The 16754-nt window shown below is 50.7% G+C and overlaps 2 protein-coding genes across 2 annotated transcripts in view; one reads left to right on the forward strand and one right to left on the reverse strand.

Moving 5' to 3' along the window:
- The window catches only part of C12H2orf92 (chromosome 12 C2orf92 homolog), a 34380-nt gene extending 32555 nt beyond the window's left edge, over positions 1-1825 (reverse strand). Inside the window, exons 1-2 of the mRNA XM_070046901.1 lie at positions 1795-1825; positions 1525-1704 (exon numbers count right to left, since the gene is read on the reverse strand). Of these exons, the coding sequence (XP_069903002.1) occupies positions 1525-1704; positions 1795-1825 (211 nt within the window). The remainder of the gene's footprint in view (positions 1-1524; positions 1705-1794) is intronic.
- Positions 1706-11978, forward strand: ACTR1B (actin related protein 1B). The gene is made up of 11 exons (XM_030838903.2): positions 1706-1871; positions 3732-3796; positions 5013-5088; positions 5416-5541; positions 5885-6009; positions 6252-6468; positions 6590-6682; positions 6779-6953; positions 8027-8088; positions 8341-8381; positions 8576-11978. Exons 1-11 carry the CDS (start codon positions 1824-1826, stop codon positions 8676-8678), a joined length of 1131 nt encoding a protein of 376 aa, XP_030694763.1. The 5' UTR covers positions 1706-1823; the 3' UTR covers positions 8679-11978.
- Positions 11979-16754: the final 4776 nt, after the last annotated feature.

Raw genomic sequence — 16754 nt, forward strand, 5'->3', positions numbered from 1 at the left:
AACGAATCTAAAAAAGAGTGGATATACATATGACCCAGCAATCCCACTACTGGGCATATACCCGGAGAAAACCATAATTCAAAAAGACACATGCACCCCAATGTTCATAGCAGCACTATTTACAATAGCCAGGACATGGAAGCAACGTAAGTGTCCGTCAACAGAGGAATGGATAAAGAAGATGTGGTACATATATAGAATGGAATATTATTCAGCCATTAAAAGGAACAAAATTGGGTCATTTGTAGAGATGTGGATGGACCTAGACAGTGTCATACAGAGTGAAGTCAGACAGAAAAACAAATATCGTATATTAACACATATATGCGGAATCTAGAAAAAATGGTATAGATTATCTTATTTGCAAAGCAGAGAGACACAGAACAAGTTAAAAACACCAAAATTTAAAAGTTTACATTGTAAAAAGAATTTGCCCTTCATTTCCCCGCATTTATGGTGGCCCCTTTCCCATATTAAAGAGTCTTGAAGGTGCCTCATACACTCTTCAGAGCCATTCACACATAGAACATTCTGGACACTGTGACTGGCTTTCTTTGCTTTGACTTAGCCATATGTCCTGATGTATTTCATATCAGATTATATATAACTCCTTCATTATCTTAAACAATTGCACGTTGACCCATTTTATGAATGCATAGACACCAAATACAAATGAACACCTACCTATGATTCTATTTGCATAAAATTCCAAAATAGTCAAAACTAACCTGTGGTGACCGGTAGAATGCAGGATAGTGGTCACCTCGGAGGAGGAATAGGGCAGTGAACGAGACGGGTGGGAGGCTACCAGGGAGCTGGTCATGCTCTGATTCTTAAACTCAGTGATGGTTATACGGGCGTGTCCACATGCTAATAATTCACTGAAATGTACATTTATGATTTCTGCACTCTTCTGTATGATGTCGTGCTTCAGCTTTACCGAATTTAATCTCACAGTCTAGTGGGAAAGTTATACAGAGCGGCAAATAACTATGGCTCAGTTTGGTCAATGAATTCAGGACTCGGTATCTTCTTGCCCTGTTGCAGCAGTTGACCCCAAAGCGGCTGGAGGCTGACCGCAAGCTAATCCCAGCTGCTGCCAGCTGGATAACCTTGGGCAAGTTACACACGCGTGAGCCTCCTCGGTTCCCAAATCTGTAAAATGGGAATAATAATACCTCATACAGTTATTGCAAGGGTGTAATATAGTAATCTATGTAAAGTGGGTAGGAGTGCTCCGCAAGCACGTAGCAGGTGTTCCATTCACTCCAGCTACCGTTACCACGAAACTGTCATTTTTACAAGGAAAAGGATCCTCCTCAGTGCTCAATAAAGAAATGCTTTGGGGGAAATATCCACCGCCGGTCTCCTCGGGGACGGCGAGCTCACGAAGAAGCGTGGTCGGAGGTGCTGAAGCTCGGGAAAGCAGTCTCCCTGGACAGGCGACCTAGCAGCCCACCACTCGCTGACCGCCTCCTCCTTAAGCGCGGGGCAATGACGTCACCCCCACACGGTGCAGCCTACCTTGGAAGCTCCCCAGCGATTCCTCCGGGCCGTCTCCATTGGCTGGCCAGGACAGGCGGCCCCGCCCCTTTGCCCGCCGCGGGACCCGGGGGCCCGCCGTCAATCTGCCCAGGTGGGAGCGGTGATTGGCCGCGGGGCCCGCCCCCCAGAAAACTCCGCCGGGCTTGCGTAGGCTGCGCGCTCGGGGAGGGAGGGGCGCGGTACCGCGTCAGGAGACACCGCTGTCCCGGTCAGCACGCCAGGCCGCCGTTGGTCACTCCTGCAGCCCGCCTGCTGGGCAGGGCCGGCCCGGCCCGGCCATGGAGTCCTACGACATCATCGCCAACCAGCCCGTGGTCATCGACAACGTGAGGCTCGGCAGCCGGGGGGAGGGCGCACGCGGCAGTGCACGCGGGGACCCCCGACAGACTCGGCTGGTCCCTCTAGCTCACTGCCCGCCCGCCACCCCTGCCGGCCGTCCCCACCTGGCCCTGTAGTTGGGGCCACGGGGCCAGCCCCCCGCTGGCGCGGCGGAACCCCAGCCCGAGCCCTCCCTGAGCCGGGCGGGGAGGTCCGTAGAAGAAGGGGGTCCCATCGTTCTGGCGGCCCTTGGTCAGCATCCGGAGAGGTGGTGTGACAGTCGGGCGGCCCGGCCGAGGCACCCCGGACCTTTCTCAGTTGAGAGTGGGGTTGCTGGGCAGGTTTCGACCCCAGCCCCTTTACCCCTTCTCAGGCTGTGGCCCTGGCTGTCCTCTTGCACACTGCTGGCCCCATCTTTTGGAGAAGGTTGGCCTGGGGACCTCTACAACAGCTCTTTCCAAGTGCTGCACCCCAGGCAGCACCACCAGAGTGGGCAGGCCTTACTGCGCCCTTTTCCTGGGACTGGGGAAAATGCAAGTTAAGCTCTGCCCGCCACATAGCCGCCGCCACCAGGCTGACCACTTGGCTACTTTGACCCTCTCCTTAAGTGCTCCCCGAGCCAAGCAGAAGTTCCACAGCTGGCAGGGCAGTGGAGAGAATTCAGGACTACTCTTCCCAGGACCCTTAGCAGTTTGGGAACATTGTTTGCAAACCTCAGAGGAAAGTTGCCTGGCTTCATTGTGGTTTGTCCTTCAGCACTGGGGCTCAGCATGTTTTCTGGTCCACGGGAAGAAAATGAAGGGCAGGGATCTGTGGATCTGCCCCTAGCTGGGTATCTGCCTCTGGTGTGTGGGCCTTGGAGTTTTTGATAATGACTCACTTCTCTTTCTGGGATCTGTCTCCCTGTAATCCCTGAACGGCTGTCTTTTTTGGAGTACCCATGTACGTGCCCTGAGTCACAGCAGGGGATGTTTAATAAGGCTAGAGCTGGGCTTGGAGGATGCTCTCCATCAGGCTACAGGAAAGATCAGGCCAGTTCCTTACTTGGCGGGCTAATCAACAAGTTAATGAGTTTAGAGGGCAACCTGTTTGGTTCCTCTGGGCTTCCAGCCCCTCCTGTGTAACTTGGGGATGTTTATTTCTGCTTTGCGGACCCCAAGGGTTGTGATGGAGATCTATGGGAAGAGGGGTTGAGATGCTCATTCCTGCAGTGAGTGGGAGGTTTCTAGACGCCAGGTTCCCTTTAAGATATTCTAAGTCCAGCTTCCGTGCTGGAGCAGTGGCAAGACCAAGCTGTCCTCCTGTAGTCTCTGGAGAAGCCACTTGAGGAGAGGTGCCAGTTGTCCCAGTGAACCCAGTGATCTTCCCCAGCGGGTCCTGTATGTGGCCCATGGTTGCTGAGGGGAGGGGGCCAGAGTGTTGCAAAAAGCTTATGGGTTGCTTCTAGCTGGGTTTTGGGAGTAGCTTGTGCAGCTCCTGCCTGGAGCTGACCTTGGAGTGTGCAGACGAGGATGTACTTCATGGTTCCTCCATCTCCACACTAGTGACATTTTGGCCTGGATAATTCTTGGTTATGTGGGGCTGTCTTGTGCCTTTTAAGATGTATTAACAGCATCCCTGGCCTCTACCTAGAAGCGAGTGGCAGCCCCCGCTCCCCAGTCTCCAGACGTTGTCAAATTTGGGGGAGGGAATGCAAAATCGCTCCCGGTTTTGAAGCACTGGTGTACTTGTAAATGGCCTTGCCCTCTTGGCAGGATCTCAGGCTGCCACCCCGGGCTGCCATGGTGGGGCAGCAGCCCTCCCCATGGCAAGGCACTGCCTTCATCTGGAGGTGAATGTTGGGAGCTAAACATTGACTTTCTTTGCAGGGTTCGGGGGTGATCAAGGCTGGCTTTGCAGGAGACCAGATTCCCAAATACTGTTTCCCAAACTAGTAAGTGTTGCTCAGGCAGCATCCCTAACCCTTCGGTTTGCTTCCGTAGAGAACGTGGGTCCTGTGTCACAGCTCTCTTTGAGGCCAACTCTTGTCCCCACCTGTAGGGAAAACTCCAGATTTGTGAAGCTGTTGCTCTTAAGGGCGCTGGAAGGAGAAGACCTGTGCTCTGGGCTTCCCCCTCCTCTTTGGAGGCTGATTTTGGTCCCTCCTTTAGCCAGGAAGGAGGAGAAGCCACCAGCATTCCCCTCGGGACAGGGTGTGGTAGCAGCAGCAAGAATAAAAGAGAGACATCTCCAGGAGAGAGACCTAGACTCAGAGGAAAAAGTGGGGAGTTAATGCCACCCCTTCCTCCCGGGAAATGTTTTCTTCAGGGCCCATTTAGTTTCAGACTCTAGAAAATATTTTGTTCAGTCAAAGAGGGTCTTTGCCTGAATGGTGCCAGTGGTGGCAGAGGTAAGGGGGAGGTGAAACCTGGAGAAAGCCTGGAGTGCTTCTCCGGCCACTGTAGCCCATCGGGAAGTTTTCCCTCGGCCGTGTCTCATCTCAAATACTGGAGGTTTTAGGGTTTAGTGGCCCAAGCCGGGGTGGGGGAGTCCTAAGGCCCCTGAAATGGCTGGCTATATCAAGACAGAGCCAGCCTAAAGCATCCAGTGGGGCCTCAGCTTTCCTTTTGAACTCACGTTGAATGTAATTAAAGGTTCCTCTTGATGTGCAGGGAACCTGGGTCAGATTTTGTAATGGTAGCCCGTCCACTCTGCCAAGAATTGCATCTCTGTTCTGGAAGCCCTGGCAGTGGGAAGGGGCAGGAATGACTGAGTGAGAGAGGGGTGTACACGGGAGCCACAGCGCAGTTTCCTGGGGCCACCCCGCCTTGGTCTGCCCTCCTGAAATCGAGAGCGTGGGCTGAGTCATCGTGGCTACAGAAGCTGACCCTCTGCCAGGGCTGACATTACAGAGCCCTCAGCCGTCTCTGGGAGGGCTGGTGGGAAATGGAAGTGACACCTCGTCTTCTGACCCTGAGTCTTCTGTCCTGCCAAGGCCTGCTCTGTAGTCCCGTGGCCCATAGGCCTAGGTTCTGACCTTTGCCCCGTGGCCACCTTCTGATGCTTTGAGTACAGTTACCCTCTTGACCATTGGAGTTGGACTTTGGTCTTCCTGGACTGGGCTCAGCTGTGCCCCCTGCCCACCTCCCTGACCTCTCCTGTCTTCGCAGTGTCGGGCGCCCCAAACACATGCGGGTGATGGCTGGAGCCCTGGAAGGGGACCTCTTCATCGGACCAAAAGCAGAGGTAATACCTGTGGAGCCTGCCTTTTTCTGGGTTTGGGGTCTTCATTGTCCCAGGAGCCTTGACTGGTGATCAGAGCTGTACCGCCAGAGAGGGCCCTGGGCGTCTGTTCTCTGAGGCCGTCTGCCACCCTCTCTGGTCCTGGCCTTGGAGACTGGCTGGGCTCTGAGAGCCTGAGAAGCAGTTGGACAGATGAACCTGTGCTGGGTTCAGGACGTGTCATGGGGCATGGGGACACCCGGCGAGCGGATGAAGGGGCAGCTCCCAGGCGGGCGGGGAGCAGTTGCTGGGTGAATGTCTGGTGCCACAGCTGGCCTCCCCCCTCCGCAGGAGCACCGGGGGCTGCTGACCATCCGCTACCCCATGGAGCACGGTGTGGTGCGGGACTGGAACGACATGGAGCGCATCTGGCAGTACGTCTACTCCAAGGACCAGCTGCAGACCTTCTCCGAGGAGGTGGGGCAGCGGCCCCTGCCGCCGGGGGGCCCAGTTCTCCCTGTGGTGTCCTCTCCCTGCCCGCGGCATCCCAGTCAGGCTTCCTCTGGCTTTGTCAGGGCCTGCCACCTCTGTGTTGCGTGGGCCTGGGTCCACACAGTCCGTGGCCGCCGAGCAGAATTTCCCAGGGAGCGCTGGATCTTTGGAAGAGTAAAACTACTGGCAGATGATGGGCTTGTGCCGTCGGGAGGGATGGCAGGCCGCAGCTTCATGTGCTCACAGGGGCGGGTGGCTCTCTGGAAGGATCACTGCAGCGCCAGCACGCTGTCTTTGCACCTGCCGGCAACTCTGGCGTCTCTTGCAGCATCCTGTTCTTCTCACGGAAGCTCCGCTCAACCCATGTAAGAACCGGGAGAAGGCGGCAGAGGTGTTCTTCGAGACCTTCAACGTGCCAGCCCTGTTCATCTCCATGCAGGCCGTGCTTAGCCTGTGAGTGCTCCCTAAGCCCTGCAGCCCCTCCATCTCCGTCCTCCCTGGGGGCAGCCTCCTGCTCGGGATGACCAGGCATCTGACTTCCCTGTAGAAACAGCCCCCTGATGACCGTCCCTTTAGGGAGACCCGCGGGTCCCTTTTTCAGACCAGATGATGCACATGTCCCGGGGTCCCTTCCAGGGGTGAGGAGGTCCCCATGCCTCAGTGGCTGAGGTGAAGGGATGCTGACCTGGTGACAGGTATGCAACAGGACGCACGACGGGAGTCGTTCTGGACTCAGGGGATGGGGTCACTCATGCCGTCCCCATCTACGAGGGCTTTGCCATGCCACACTCCATCATGCGGGTGGACATCGCCGGCCGCGACGTCTCCCGCTACCTCCGGCTGCAGCTGCGCAAGGAGGGGGTTGACTTTCACACCTCGGCTGAGTTTGAGGTTGTCCGGACCATCAAAGAGGTGACGCAGGGCAGGAGGTGGGGAACGGGGCGGGGGGTGGTCGGACCCGGCGTAAGGTTGAGCCCTGGGTGCGGGTGTCCCGGTTGCCGCCTCCTGAGGGCTGTGTCCCTGCCCACTGCAGCGGGCCTGCTACCTGTCCATCAGCCCGCAGAAGGATGAGGCTCTGGAGACGGAGAAGGTGCAGTACACCTTGCCAGACGGCAGCACCCTCGACGTAAGTTGCCAGGCCAGCCCCGGGCGGGGGCAGGAGTGATGCCAGGACCTGGAGGAGGAGGAGGAGGCCTGTCTGCCTCAATCTTGTGTTCCCAAGGTGGGGCCAGCGCGCTTCCGGGCCCCCGAGCTGCTGTTCCAGCCAGACCTGATAGGGGATGAGAGTGAGGGGCTCCACGAGGTGCTGGCCTTCGCCATCCACAAGTCTGACATGGACCTTCGCCGGACGCTGTTCGCCAACATCGTGCTCTCCGGTGGCTCCACACTTTTCAAAGGTACCACAGTTGGGAGGTGGTAGTATGACTTGGAGGCCAAGGGCAGCTGGACCCTCAGACTGCATCCTGCTTCCTAGAAGCCTGGGAGATGGCCCATTTCCTGTTGGTTTTTTGGGTGCTCAGTTTTTGTTTTTTTTAAGAGAAAGATTTAAAATTAAATTTTGTTTACTTTGTAAATAGGTGATAAGTTTAACGAGGTCTAAAATGTATTAGATGAAGTCTGCCTTCTCCCATTGTCCTGGTCACCCAGTTCCCTCCCCACAGGAATTGTTAGTTTCTCAGGTAACACCTGTGCATGAATAAGCACTCCCTTTTTACACAGACCTTAGTGTACTGAAGCTCCACGCCATGTATTTTTGACTTTGCACCACATCCAGAAGATCTTTCCTAGAGTGTAAGTTCTCTTATCTGGCCGTATGGGATGGATGTGCCATTTAACCGTTAACTGCGGATGGCCTTGCGGATGGTGAAATTCTTTCTGATCTCAAAGATGCTGCAATGGTTGACCTCATACACTGTTACTTCACGTGATGAGAACATACCTAAAAGAAAAATCCTAGGACTAGAATTGCTGAGTAAGAGGGTGCGTATGTGCATTTGTTACCTGGTAGATATCACCAGAGTTTCCCTCCTGAGAGGCTGTGCCACTTTCACCCCCATCAGTTATGGACGAGAGTCCCCCGGCGCCGTCCCGACACTGTGTGTGTTTGCCCATCTGCTGGGTAGAAGTGGGAGGCGTGTTCTCCTGACTCGTCATTCGCCTTTGCCTTTGCTTCTGGCGGTTTTGGCTCCAGAGCAGCGGGGGAGGGAGAGTGTAGGGGTCGGGCAGAGCTGAGTGACTTGGGGTTCTATCTCATGCTGCCTTCCTGAGGAAGGAAGCTGGGCCCACCTGTAGGCATGCTGCTGGATCTTTTATGCCTTTGGGGTGGCTTGCCCTTACCCTTAATCCTGGCAAGAATGACAAAAACAAGCGTGGCAGCACCTGGGGCTGGGGCACCAGAGGTTGGATGCGGGGGAGCTAGTGGTAAAGGGTCGGATGTGGACCCCCAGTTCAGCCAGCCTTGTGTTCACAGGCTTTGGCGACCGATTACTAAGTGAAGTAAAGAAGCTTGCCCCCAAAGACGTCAAAATCAAGGTGAGGTTATGGGGAGTCCCCATGGGGCATGGGGGTGCTGGGCAACCTGGACCCGGGGAGGAAAGAGCAAGAACCACCCTCAGATGCCCTCTGCCTTCCAGGCCCAGCCCAGCCCTGCTGCTCCCCCTGCTGCCAGCTGAGGCACTTGCTGCCTGGCCTCGGGCACTGGGAGAAAAGCCCCCCCTCCCTGAGGCTGGGACTGGGGCTTCTGTGCGGGGGTGGGGCAGTCACGTTGCCGCTTGCTCCCTCTAGATCTCAGCCCCTCAGGAACGGCTGTACTCCACGTGGATCGGGTGAGGCGGGGCTCACGGGGAGGGCTCTGGGAGGAGACCACTGTGCCCTGGACACTTCTCCCCGGGTTGGCCCAGGCCAGGTGGAGGTGGGTGGGTTTCCCTCCCAGGTAAGGGAAGTGGAGCTCTGGGCGCCCAGGGAGGGCGGTTGGCTCAGCCCTCAGGTCCACAAGACTGCTCTCCCTCCCTCGTCACAGTGGCTCCATCCTGGCCTCGCTGGACACTTTTAAGAAGATGTGGGTGTCCAAAAAGGAATACGAAGAGGATGGCTCGCGGGCTATTCATCGTAAAACCTTCTAGTGCCCAAGGAGGAAGGTGTAGCATTGGGAAGATGGGAGGAAAGGGGAGCCAGAGTCCTTAACCCTTTCTGGTCCGGTTCACATACTAGGCCTCGGGGCCCCCTGCATGCCCTGAACCCCCGGCAAGTGGTGCAACAGTGCTTCCCTGCAGCCCTCCGCACACACACACGCACACACAGTAACATTAGCTGCATGGATGGGAGGCTTGAGCTGGAAGATGGGAATTGAGGGGCCCAGCTTTGGGCGGTTCTGGGTGTCCCCCTTGGCAGAACCAATTAGGCCCATGACTCTCTGCTGCCCCGAGCTCCAAGGCCAGACACCCAAATACCCCCATTTTCTCCGACAGGGCCAGAGCGCCTGGATGCCTGTATAACTAGCCTTGGGGAGTGGGGTGGAGGAGGGGGCAGCCAGCAGCTCCCTGCCGGTGTGTCACTGCTTCTCATGCCACCTCCTCTTCCTGACCCAACAGAGTAGCCCGGAGGGCCACACCTAGGCATCCCTGACCCTTTCACACTCTGTTCTCCCATCTTTCTGGATGGGTGCCTTGGTGTAGACTGAGTTCTTGTCAGTCTTCTTCCGTCCCCCATAAGGAGTCTGGACTGGAGTCCGACCCTTTGGAGCCAGAGCAGAGGATGCACTGGGTTTGGGCGGCCGCAGCGTGTTGCGTTCTCCCCTTCAAAGCACTTCAGTGACTTGCTGCTTCCTGTCCTTTACACCAGTACCTGGGACAGGAAGGGTGAATGGTCTTCATTTGTTGAAGGGAAGCCACTTAATCACAAGTCAGACCTAGCGGGGGTGAGGAGGGCACACTTCCTCCTCCCACCTCTCCCACAGAAGAGGTCTTCATTTACCTTGTGGCCAGGACCCCCATCTCCCTCTTCCACAAATGTACAATAATTTAACACAGTTGCCTGAAAAAAATTTTTTTGTAAATCATTATAGTAATAATTATGGACAAGGCCCAGTGTATGGCTCTGTTTTCTTGTGGTTCTTTGCACTGTTGTTTGCTCATCCATCCCTGAGGCCCAAAGCAGCACGGCACTGGCTGTAGCTCAGAAGCCTGAGATTTCAGTGGTTGGCGGGGCAACGTGGCACAGGAGGCCCCAGGAGGCTGAGCTGTCAACCTGGTGGCTGAATTCCCCAGCCTGTTTACACGCTTGCTGCAGTCTGCCAGGAGAACAGGCTGCCTTTCTCCCCTTTATTCTTGGATGGGGCCTTGTGGCAGGCGGGGCTGGGGCTGGGTGCATCCACGCCCTCACCTGTTCTGTTTGAGCACCTCTGCTGCCCGGCTCAGATGTAGCTGAGGCCAATAGACCAACACTGATACAGGATCCAAGTTCAGCCAAGTCAGGAAGCGGGGTGATGGGAGAGATGTAGAAGGCTATATCGATGAGCTGGGCTCTGAGAGAGTAAGCTGAGCAGCGAGGAGAGGAAGGGCAGTGGACGGAGAGGGAGCAGTGAGAAGTGAGTGGAGAGTGTCTACCCTCTCCTTCCTCATCAAGTACTTACATCAAGAACACCTACAGTATGTCCAGGAGGTGCCTTGTGTTTGGAGCCAGCGGTAAACAAGACATATCTTTGCCCCTAAAAACACAGATCAGGGGAGAAAGATACACAGGGCATTTCACTACAGAGCTGGGGGGCCAAGAGGAGGGGCATCTAAGCCAGCAGGTGGGGCAGGCGGACTTGCATGGGTGTAGGAGGGGTTAGCCAGGTAAAGAGGGGGTGTTCCTGGGAGAGATAAGAGTTCAAGGAGACGCCTGGGACCAGTGGGGCTAGAAAAAAAGGACATGGGCCCAAGCGGGGCTAAGGCGCAGGGCAGCGTGAGTGGTCTCTGGCTATAACGTGAGGTAAACCAGAGGGGTAAGTTGGGGCCAGCATGCAGGGGGCCTCGGGAGGGTTTTTAGCTGTGTCCTGAGTGACGGGCAGTCCGTCAGGGGCGCATGGTTATTATAGCTGTGTGTTGAAGGCGATGGACTTGGTGGGGCTGAGGGAGGGCCCGGAACTCAAGAGATCAGGCAGGAGGGGAGACGTCACTGAGCCAGGCCTGTCTTCAGAGAACGTTTTGTGAGGCTTTGGTCACAGCGTGCCTGTCCCCAAGGGGGAAACAGAATTTACAGAGAAACCTTTGTTTGGGGTTCTGTTTACGGTACCACTTTCTCCCAAGCACACAGGCTTAGAGCCTTGTCACTTTGCCTTCTCCCTCCTCTTACCTTCCCCACGTTCTGTCAGTTGCCAGGTTCTGTTGGTTCTGTAGCGCCTTTCCCACCTGGTTTCTTTTCCACAGTAGCCACCGCCACCACCCTAGCTCATGACCACAGCTCCATCATCCCCACCCAATCCATTTGCCCTTGGATCTAAAGCCCAGATAGCCTTGGTTCTACCACTTCCTAATCCAAAATGTCAGGCGGTTCTCCACTGCTTGGTGAAATAAAACTGAATTGATGCGAAACTGCTGGTGAAATTGCCCTCGTGAGCTATGCATTGTTGCGTTTAATTGTGGCCCTTTGGAGTCTTGTTCCTTCCCTGTGTTAGGCTTAGGCATTGTCATGCCCTGATTTGCCTGCCAGCCTCTACTCATGGTCTTCTGTCTGCTGGGAATGACTTTCCCTAATGTCTGTCAAAATCCCATCCTTTAAGGCGGAGCAACACTCTCCCTACTCCCTCTCCTGCAGGGATGGTGTGGTTACAGAGCTCTAGCCCTGCTCGGTTTCTCACTGTTGGAAAAAAGCTACAGATGAGAAGGTGATAAGGCTAGAATGAACCCTGTGGTGTTGGATGGGGATTGGGGGTAGTATGAACTCATGGCTTTTATCATACATACAGAAAGATACTGAAGTAAATGGGTTAGAATATATGTGTGTATATTTCTTAGCCCTGTCTGCTCAGAGGGCCTAGAGACAATGACACCCCAGTGGCAATAAGCACATATAGTATCCAGATCTTGGTTTCTAAATACCATTCTTCAATAAAAGGAACCAGAGGTCCTTGGAGAAATTGCAGACCTGGGGCAGAGAAAGTATAAAATGAGCCTAGCCTAGAATATCCTGTGGTACTGTAAAGGAAGAAAGTGCTCCAAAAAGAAGATGGCCTCTCTAAAGGACTCGGGAAACAACTGTCAGGAGCACCCAGTGGTCAAATTTGTACTATACTGGATTATATTTGTACTATACTGGATTATATTTGTACTATGCTGGATTATATTTGTATTATACTGGATTATATTTGTATTATACTGGGTTATATTTGTATTATACTGGATTATAAGCCATAGAATAAAATAGTCATGAGTCCAGTCTGAGATCAATCATGGGGGAGAAGGGACAGTTCTTACTTGTAGAATTCCAATTAATGAATGTAGAAGGAATAACAGAAAATCACTGTTAGGCAAACATCACAGTTATCATTGCTGCAGGCAAAAATGGATGCAAAAACTAGTAAGCAAAAAATAAGGACATTTGCGCTGTCTCAAAGTATCTCCCCATGAGGTACCTACTAATTAAAAAAGGAAAAATAGTAACCTTACAGTGGAGAAACCTAGTAGGTATCACCTTAACCAAATGATCAAAGTTTACATCCCCGGTAATCACTATCTTGACGTGATGCATTAAGAGACGGCAACGTTACCTGTGTATTCTTGGATAACCTCCACCTAACCAGGAGCAAACAGCAGGCGAACCCAAACTGAGGGCATTCTATAAATCAGTGGACCAGCGATCTTGTTCAAAAGTGACAGATTATAAAGACAAAGACTGAGGAACTGTCACAGGTTTGAGGAGACCAAGGAGGTATGACAGTGAAATACAACATGAGATTCTGATCAGAAAAGGACCTTACTGAAAAAGCCGGCAAAATCAGTTAATAGTACTGTATCAATGTGAATTTCCCGGTTTCAGTCACTGTACTATGTGTTAATGTCATAGGTTAATGTTAGCAGAAACTGGTGAAAGGTAAACAGGAACTCTGTACTATTTTTGCAACTTTTCTATAGGTCTAAAATTATTTCAAAATAAAAACTTAGAGGGGAAAAGCTCAGGCTTGAGCTAAATGGTCTGGATTCACAATCCTGCCACCACAACTAACTAGCTGTGTAATCTGGAGCTGTTCCTAGGTTCCCACATCTCTAATATGGGGTTGATAATAATAGCACCTACCTCACGGGTTTAACAGCCTGCAACATTTTGTGCCAGAGAATAAAAGAAGTGCTACAAGAATGATAGGAACATGTCAAAAGGCCACAGGAGCCTGCTTGAAGAAGCTTCCACTGGTCAAATTTGGAACAAATTAAACATCAAAAAATAATGACAGTTATGAATTATAATTCATTGAATACAATGTGAAAGCATAAGTCTATACTGATATAAATTAATAAATTGAAAGTTCGATGAGGTACAGGGTATGACATCTCAGAGTATTGCCCTGTAAGATACTTATTAATAATTAAGGGATGGTGGGGACTTCCCTGGTGGAGCAGTGGTTAAGAATCCGCCTGCCAATGCAGGGGACATGGGCTCGAGCCCTGGTCCAGGGAGACCCCACATGCCGCAAAGCAACTAAGCCCATGTGCCATAGCTACTGAGCCCTCACGCCTAGAGCCCGTGCTCCCAACAAGAGAAGCCACCGCAACCAGAAGCCCACACACCGCAACAAAGAGTAGCCCCCACTCACCACAACTAGAGAAAGCCTGTGCGCAGCACTGAAGACCCAAACAGACAAAAATAAATAAATAAAAATTAAAAAAAAAAATTAAGGGGTGGGAATTCCCTGGTGGTCCTGCGCTTTCACTGCTGAGGGCAAGGGTTCAATCCCTGGTCAGGGAATTAAGATCCCGCAAGTCACATAGCATAGCCAAAAAACTAAAATTAAATTTAAAATAATAATAATATTTGAGGAGCAACTATACAGTGAAGAAACCTGGCAGACATTAAGCAAGTGACCAAAGTGAACACCTCATCAGCAATTGGACAAATCGACGTCATGTGCCCACTGAGAAGCGCCCAGCATCACCTCTGTGTTACTCCTGCCCAAGATGCATAACCTGAATCCAATCATGAGGAAACATCAGACAAACCTAAGTTCTTGGTGTAATTTTCAAAGCTGTCAGTGTCACAGGAATCAAGGAAAGACTGAAGAACTGTTCCAGAATGGAGAAGGCTAAAGGGACATAACAACTAAAGGTAACAGGAACTGCATTCTTTGCTATAAAGGACGTTACTGGAACATTTAGCAAAACTTGAACAGGGTCTGAGGATTAAATGGTAGAAATGTACAAGTTGTAATTTCCTGATTTTGATAGTCACATTGCAGGCATAGGAGAGAATGTCTTTGTAGGAAATGCACACTAACCTGTGATGGGGCATCAGATAGCAACTTACTCAAGTGGTTCCAGAAAAAAAGATCTTTGTACTTTCAGGTTGTTTAATAAATACCATTAGAGAGATACCTGTATTCTTGCCTAGTGAGGAGAGACAGGATCCAATTTCTAAGCTGCTAAATGGCTGGATGGAGCCCATTTCTACCCACAAGCAAAGGTCTGGTGCTCCTAGTGAAGGGTGTTACATTTCCTCTTTGCCCCTAGGGCTCCCAGTTACCAACCAGCAAGAAAAAGAGCTCTTCATGCTTTTGTGCTTTTGTGGTTAGCCTGAGGTACAGGTTCTCTGCCTTGGCGGCATGTTGAAAGCACCTGGGGAACTTTATAAAGTAATAATGCCTGGGTCTCACCCCCAGAGACTGCTTCAGTGGTCCGGGTGTGAGCCGGGTATGGGGAACAAAAATATACCCAGGTGATTCTAATGTGCAGCGAAATTTGAGACCCACTAACCCAGGAGACAGGACTTGAATTCACTGATCTATTGATGCCATTAAAGCATTACAGTTCTATAGAAGTCTGTCATGGGTCTCACTGCACTGAAATCAATGTGGCAGCAGGGCTGTGTTTCTTTGTGGAGACTGGGGGAGAATCATTTCCTTGCATTTCCCAGCTTCTAGAGGTTAACTGCATTCCTTAGCCTGTGATCCCCTTTTTCCATCTTTAAACCAGTAACATTGCATCCCTCTGACCATTCTTCCACAGCCACATCCCCGACTCATTCTTCTGCTGCCCTTGTGATTATTAGGCCCACCTGGATAATCCAGGTTACTCTCCCTATTTTAAGGTCAGCTGATTAGCAACCTTAATTCTGTCTGCAATCTTAATAACCTTTTACTGTTCGACCTAACATATTCACAGGTTCTGGGATTAGGACATGGACATCTTTGGGGGACCATTATTCTGCCACCACAGTCTGGAAATATATGGAGATTTTTCTTTCTTAGGGGAAAACTGGTTAAAATTTTTAAAAGAGAAAAGCAAGGGGGTATCTAAGGCAATCTACAGATTCAATGAAATCCCTATCAAAATACCAGTGGCATTTTTCACAGAACTAGAAGAAATAATTCCAGAGTTTGTATGGAACTACAAAAGACCCTGATAGCCAAAGCAATCTTGAGAAAGAAGAACGAAGATGGATGTGTCATGCTCCCTGATTTTAATCTATACTTCAAAGCTATAGCAATCAATACAGTATGGCACTGGCACAAAAACAGACACATAGGTCAATGAAACAGATTTGTATCAAAAAAACAAAAAGTCTGCCTACTGAATGGGAGAAGATATTTACAAATAATATATCCAATAAGGGTTAATATCCAAAATAGATGAAGAACTCATACAACTCAACATCAAAAAAACAAACAACTTAATTAAAAAATGGGCAAAGGACCTGAATAGATATTTTCCCAAACACGTGTAGATGGCCAACAGACTCATGAAAAGATGCTCAACATCACTAATCATCAGGGAAGTGCAAATCAAAACCACAATGAGATAACATCTCACACCTATCAGAATGGCTATCAGCAAAAAGGCAATAACTAATTTGGCAAGGATGTGGAGAAAAGGAAACCCTTGTGCACTATTGGTGAGAATGTATATTGGTGCAGCCACTATGGAAAACAGTATGGAATTTTCTCAAAAAATTAAAAATAGAACTGCCATATGATCCAGCAATTTCACTTCTGGGTATTTACCCAAAGAAAAAAATTCAAAAAGATATGTGCATACCAATGTTCATTTCAGCATTATTTATAATAGCTAAGATATAGAAGCAACCTAAGTGTCCAACAATAGATGAATATATACATATATGCAATGGAATATTACTCCACCATAAAAAAGAATGAAATATTGCCATTTGTGACAACATCGGTGGACCTAGAGGGTATTATGCTCAGTGAAATAGGTCAAACAGAGAAAGACAAAAACTGTAAGATCTCACTTACCTGTGGAATCTAAAAAACAAAATGAAAATAGACTCACAGAAACAGAGAACAGGGGAGGCGGGTAGGAGCAAAATAGGTGAAGGGAATTAAGAGGTACAAACCTCCAGTTGTAAAATAAATAAGCCATGGGGATGTAATTTATAGCATAAAGAATATAGTCAATAATAGTTTAATAACTTTGTATGGGGACAGATGGTTACTAGACTTATCATGGTGATCATTTCATAATGTAGTACAACTGAAACATAATATTGTAATATATTTCCATTTTAAAAGTTAAAAAATAATAAAGATGCAAGGTGGGCTTGGAGATGAGGGAGGAAGCAGACAGAATAAATAATGATGTGAAGAGTCAAAAAGTCCACTCTAAGCAGAGTTTTGACTGGAAAGGGAGATGGTGAAAAAGGAAAGAGGATGCAGGAGGTGGGCCAGACAAGAGGGCTTGAGGGTAGCACTAAACCAGTCTTCCTGACTGGGAAACTCTTGTTTATAACAGCATTTAAGGTGGGAGTGGTAGGTGGCTATTTAGGTGTCCCCTTCCCAGAGAATGGCCCTGAATGGCAGATAAATGCTTGGACATTTCCTGGAAATGAGATGACAGCCAGGAAAGGAAGTAGTAGCTTTGTACCTTTAAGAGGAGGTAAGGCAAGATGAAGGGAAGAGGCTTCCCTGGTGGCACAGTGGTTGAAAATCCACCTGCCAATACAGGGGACATAGGTTTGAGCCCTGGTCCAGGAAGATCCCACATGCCGCGAAG

This window comes from Globicephala melas, chromosome 12, assembly GCF_963455315.2.
Source record: "Globicephala melas chromosome 12, mGloMel1.2, whole genome shotgun sequence".
NCBI lineage: Eukaryota > Metazoa > Chordata > Mammalia > Artiodactyla > Delphinidae > Globicephala > Globicephala melas.